Source organism: Aplysia californica, unplaced genomic scaffold (assembly GCF_000002075.1).
Source record: "Aplysia californica isolate F4 #8 unplaced genomic scaffold, AplCal3.0 scaffold00011, whole genome shotgun sequence".
NCBI classification, from domain to species: domain Eukaryota; kingdom Metazoa; phylum Mollusca; class Gastropoda; order Aplysiida; family Aplysiidae; genus Aplysia; species Aplysia californica.
Window position 1 is genome coordinate 945,180 of NW_004797281.1, and position 5,538 is coordinate 950,717.

General features: G+C 40.4%; 1 protein-coding gene across 1 annotated transcript in view; it reads right to left on the reverse strand.

Annotated features, from left to right (window-relative positions):
- Positions 1–1,894: 1,894 nt before the first annotated feature.
- Positions 1,895–5,538, reverse strand: part of LOC101857377 (organic cation transporter-like protein) — a gene marked incomplete in the record, with an annotated part of 11,246 nt that continues 7,602 nt past the window's right edge. Inside the window, 2 exon segments of the mRNA XM_013083562.2 lie at positions 1,895–2,207; positions 3,775–4,011. Of these exon segments, the coding sequence (XP_012939016.2) occupies positions 1,895–2,207; positions 3,775–4,011 (550 nt within the window).

The following is a 5,538-nucleotide window of genomic DNA, read 5'->3' on the forward strand; positions in this document are numbered from 1 at the left end:
TAATAATAATAATAACAATAATAATAACATTTTTTTTTACCTCAACCAATCAGCACCCAGGCAAAACGTACCAAGTTCCCAATATAGGGTGAGATGACGGATCCCACACGTCCCATGAAAGAACACACTCCTATTCCAGTATTACGAGCCAGCGTTGGCAGCAACTCCGCACTGAATATGTACACGATAGCGAAGCAAGCCGTAGTGCCAAACTTGCCAATATTGGATAAAACAACATTTATCCACGCTGCCTCTGTCAGATCAAGAAAAAATTAGATATTTCTCAAACTGAACTTATAGTTTTAGTAAGACTAAGACACATAATTAGGCCATTTATCATAAGTGCCAGAAATTAGAAGTGCTACAAGAAAATATTTCATAAAAAATGAGGAAAGATAAGGAACGAGAGATGTTTGAAGGTAAAGCAGGAGCAAACCACACCAGAGTAGGCCTACCCGTCATAGATGTTTGACAGTAAAGAAGAAGCAAACCACACCAGAGCACCAGCCAACCACCCTCCAAACCGAACTCTGCAATGCAATGCAATTTCAAGCTGTAGTAGTAAATGAATAAGCTATTAAATCCATTCGTCTGAATCAATATTATTGTTGCCGACCCGGCAGCATCGTATAATCGCTACCTTGGAATTACAAAGTTCTGTCTGACAATTTGGCCGTTTTAAGTTACTAAGACCATGAGGTCAGGAACCAAACTAATCTGTTCTTTCAGAATCGTAAGATTATTCGGAGTCGTTATCAAGATATTCAAAGAACTGCATTCGAAAAAGCTTGACATAATTATTGTGGAACTCACCATTTTTGACGTCAAACTATTTCTCAAAAGTAGGTACTGAGCAGACAGAACGTTGTAATTCTGAGGTAGCGTAATACTGGGCGATCTTCAAGTTTGGTTGGCAGTAGAGATCACCCAAGGGGCTCTCGTGGCCTAGAGGTTAAGGTGTTGGCCTCTCATTCAAAGGTCCCGGGTTCGAATCCGGGTAGCGACCGAAAAATTTTCTTCTCTAAAATTGTCTCCTTTCACCTCCTTTCCTGCTTTCTAGCAATATTCTGTCTTCTGCTTTCGTCTCCTCTTTCTGCCCCCACCCCCTCACCTCCTTTGCCCCCTCCTCTGGGTTTCTGACTCTTTCTGCAGCCTTTCTACTGCTACTCCTTGACTTCTTCTTACAGCTGTCTTTCTGCCACACCCCTGATCTTCTGGTAGGAAAGATCTACACCTAGCCTTCTCGGACAAGGGCGAAAAATCTCGGAGGGCCCGTGTGCAAGTTGCGCCCGTTAAAGATCCCTTGGTGGTCTAAAATCGATAAGAGTAGGCTTCGGCCGCGTCCCGGGCAAAATTCAAAATTTCCTACCAACGAAAAAGTATTAAGTGTGTCCCGCGCGCTCATATGACATTAAGCAGTTGAGAGCGCCGTAAAACACTTACCAAAAAAAAAAAAAAAAAAGAGATCACCCAGGTGCTGACAGGTGTAATTTAATTATTGTACGGCTTGGAAATATATATACGTGTGGGTGGGCGGTGTGCGAACTTTAACCTCTTTAATTAAATATATCAAAACTAGACACTGGGTAAAATACGGTTGATAAGCACAGCTGATCATGACAATAATATTAGAGATAACCGGCACAAAGGAATGAATGGCAGCGGCGTCTGTGACGTAGTGGTAAAGTACTTTACTATTGCATGCAAGGGACCCGAGTTCGATTCTAGGGCTGGGAAAATTTTTATCCAGTATACATTGTATCATGTATCTCGGCCTTTCTGCTGGGATATTTTATTCCTCTCAGCACGCTTTTGCCTTGACAGGCAGAGTCCGAAGCCTGCGTCCAAAATGATCTAAACCATGCCGATGAGAGCGAATAAACATCTGCATTAATTAATTAAAAGGAAATGAATAGGGAACCATGATCCCCGATGTGTGTCGCAGATCTGGCACGCTTTGATGATGATTAGGCCACTTACTGCTGTCGACAAGTATAGGGATCATTGTCCCCAAGCACGACAACCCACTGACGATAAGGCAGGTACAGTACACTTTCTTCCTCCCAAGTTTATCCAGGGTCACCGTGCATAAAGCGTAGGCAAATAGCTCCATGACTGACATGATGAAGAAGTTGACGTACAGATCTCCTTCAATGATCGCTCCAACGTTTAGCGTCAGCCCGTAATAAACCATGGTGCACACACACCTGCAGAGAGGGAGCGAAATAAATACATTTTTAATTCTTTCAAGATTCACGATGTGGGAATAAAAAGATTAGGATGATAAATTTGAGCGATTGCTCAGACTCATTTCTTTAATTCTTAGCTATAGTGGGTTAAGTACTGACATACTTTGTTTTTACTGCTGTCCTTTCGTATAATTATTGCATGGTTGTGAAAGTTCTTCTTCACGTGGATGAACATTTTGTTGTTGTTGCTGCTGTTGTTGTTGTGTTGGTTTTTTTTTAGTGTTTTACGGCGCTCGCAACTGCATGAGGTCATATTATGAGCGCGCTGGACACAGCTGGACACACCAAATATTTTCAGTCGGTAGGAACATTTTGAATTTTGCACGGATGGCGGCCGAAGCTACTCTTATCAATTTTTTGACCACCCAAGGATCTTTAACGTGCGCAACTTACACACGGGACTTCCGAGTTTTTTCGCCCTTGTCCGAGAAGGCTAGGTGTAGATCTTAACAACCTTAAGATCAGGGGTGTGGCTGAAAGATAGCTGTAAGAAGGAGCTACGGAAAATCTGTAGAAAGGCTGCAGAAAGAGTCAGGAGCCCAGAGGAGGGGCAAAGGAGGTGACGGGGTGAGGGGCAAAAAGTGGAGACGAAAGCAGACGACAGAACATTGTCAGAGAGCAGGAAAAGATGTGAAAGGAGACAATTTTAGAGAAGAGAATCTTCCGTCGCTACCCAGATTCGAACCTGGGAAAATTATAATTTTTGTTTCTGTGAAATATTTTTCTCTTGTGTGAATTACTAGCTCAATGATCATGTGATTATTTAAAGCGCTGAGAGCGTATACTAGTATGGGATAGAGCGCTATATAAATGCAATCTATTATCATTATAAATGTCGAGGTCAGCTTGAACCGAACATAGTTAATCCAAGAACAGCAGTAAACCGAAGGAAAATGAAAATCACGTTGTTGTTTTATACTTCGCTATTGGAGCCCTCTTTTTACGCTGAAAACACGACTAAACCGAAGAAAACACTAGTCTACAGTCACGCAGATTTCGGAATGAGCATAATATAATATTCCACGGCACAAGCTTTCTCTCTCTCTCTCTCTCTCTCTCTCTCTCTCTCTCTCTCTCTCTCTCTCTCCTCTCTCTCTCTCTCTCTCTCTCTCTCTCTCTCTTTCTCTTTCTTTCTCTCTCTCTCTCTCTCTCTCTCGCTGTCTTTATGCATCTCTCTCACTCTCTTTATTTCATTTCTCACTCTCTGTATCTTTATTTCTCTTTCTTTCCATCTATTGTCACCACATCTTTCTCTTTCTTCTTTTTCTCCTTATCTGTTTCTTTCCGTCTCTTTATTTCTGCCCTTTTCTCACCCTCTTGTTTAATCTCTCACTCTCTCTCCCTTTCCCGAGCAATCTCTGTACCTCTACGTCTTCCCACCCCCACCGTCACCCCTCCTTTTCTCTCTGTAAATAACAAAATTCATGTATTATTATAATATACTACTGAACATCGAACGGTGGGTAAGAACAGATGATAATGCTAGCGTTAAAAACGAAAATTTTACAGATTAGCAAAAACTTACCAGTTTACACAGAGTATGGCAAGCCGAATTACCATTGTTCGTGATTTCAAAAGCAGTCCAAAATTCTCCTCTTGAACGTTTGTTTTCCCTTCCTCAGCACTCTGCTCGCATAGAGCTACAAGCATCTTGTCGTCCACCTCACTCGCCTTGTTCACTTCGGCGATCTTCTTCAGCACTTTGCTGGCTTCAGTATAGCGTTGTTTGTCCAGAAGCCACCGGGGAGATTCTGGTAGTATCCTGTGGACATTTCACGTCACTGCCATAACTCCAAATCAGCGCCTCAAATCGTCATTAATTGCCTAAAGTGCGGTAAAAAAAAAGCGTGGCGCAACTTATCCTCATAAATTTTTAACAGATGAATCAGCCACCACCACTTTGCACAGCAGCCTGCATTAGTTTGCCTTAACGTAATCGTATTTTTCTAAAACAAATAAGCTAAATTAAAAAAAAAAAAATTTCATAATTTTTTCTAAAATAGTATATATCTCCATTATGCGGAAAATGGGATTGTTCACAACACCTCCCGCTTCTCACTCACATTTTGCATACGCATGCGGCCTACGTCACAGCTCATCAATGACACTGTTTATTGGTAAAACCTGTTACAAGAAATTAATTATATAGTGAGCACATTTTTAAGCGCTAAAAGTTTTCGTTACATGCATTCAATAGAGATAGTGTCCCCATTAGATTTAAAAAATGACATACTTGTTTTTAAAAGCGATATTTCCCTAGCTGTAAACCTTTTAAAATCTGTAGACACCACCCACTAGGATTTTTTATGAGTATTTATCAAAGATTTTTCTAGAATACAGCTAGCAGGTCAGTTTTTTACAAAAGTTTAAATATTGACCTGTTAAGACAAATTGACACAAGTCAAAAGCTGGAAAGTCTATGTTAGATAGTTTAGGAAATATTAAAGTTTGACAATAAGTTGCGTCATGAATTTTTGACTGCAGTATAAGTCATTTTTTGGCGTGTTTGGAGGTTTTGGTTCTGAATTGTAGAGCAAGACCAGTTTGGATATACGGTTTATTTGGACAAAAGAATAATCCTAAATATAAAATAAATCGAGTGTACAAAAAGTCAAGTGTTTCAGAGAGTTAGTTGTCCGAAAGAAACAGTTCTAAAAAATCGTTTTCTCAAAATGGCTAAAAATAACTTAGATCTACGCACTTATCTTCTGAGCTTGATGAAATATTATGTTCAGTCGAACCTGCTCTAACGGCCACATTTATAAAACAATCACCTGTACAAACAGCCACTTACTTTTCCTCCCTTGGGCATTTTTTAAACATCGTAATTATACTGTGTAAGACGTTTACCAGTTTAAGACTACCACTTTTCTTCTCGATAAAAAGAGGTCGTCATAAAAACAATTTCTCCTGTTCTTTAACGCTGGTAATTTTGTGATTAGGCTGTCGAGGTCACAACCGGAAGGTCTTAGGTTCGATCCCTGTTAGGGGCCCGACATTGTGTCCTTGCGAAAGGCTCGTTACAAGAACTTGCCTCTATTCACCCAGGTGAGAATATGTACTTTGTAACGGTTAGCGAAAAATCTTGTCAGTTTGAAATCTAGTGGTTGAAGGCCTGATCGGTTGCCCGCACTGTGTGCTTCGAGGGAAACCGATAATAATTCTGGGTGTTCTATGGTCTGCTGAGGTAATACTAGTTGTAAAACGCTTAGAGCATACGGTAGAACATGGACATGAGTTATATAAATGCTACTTTAACAACCACAATAATAATAATAATAATAATAAT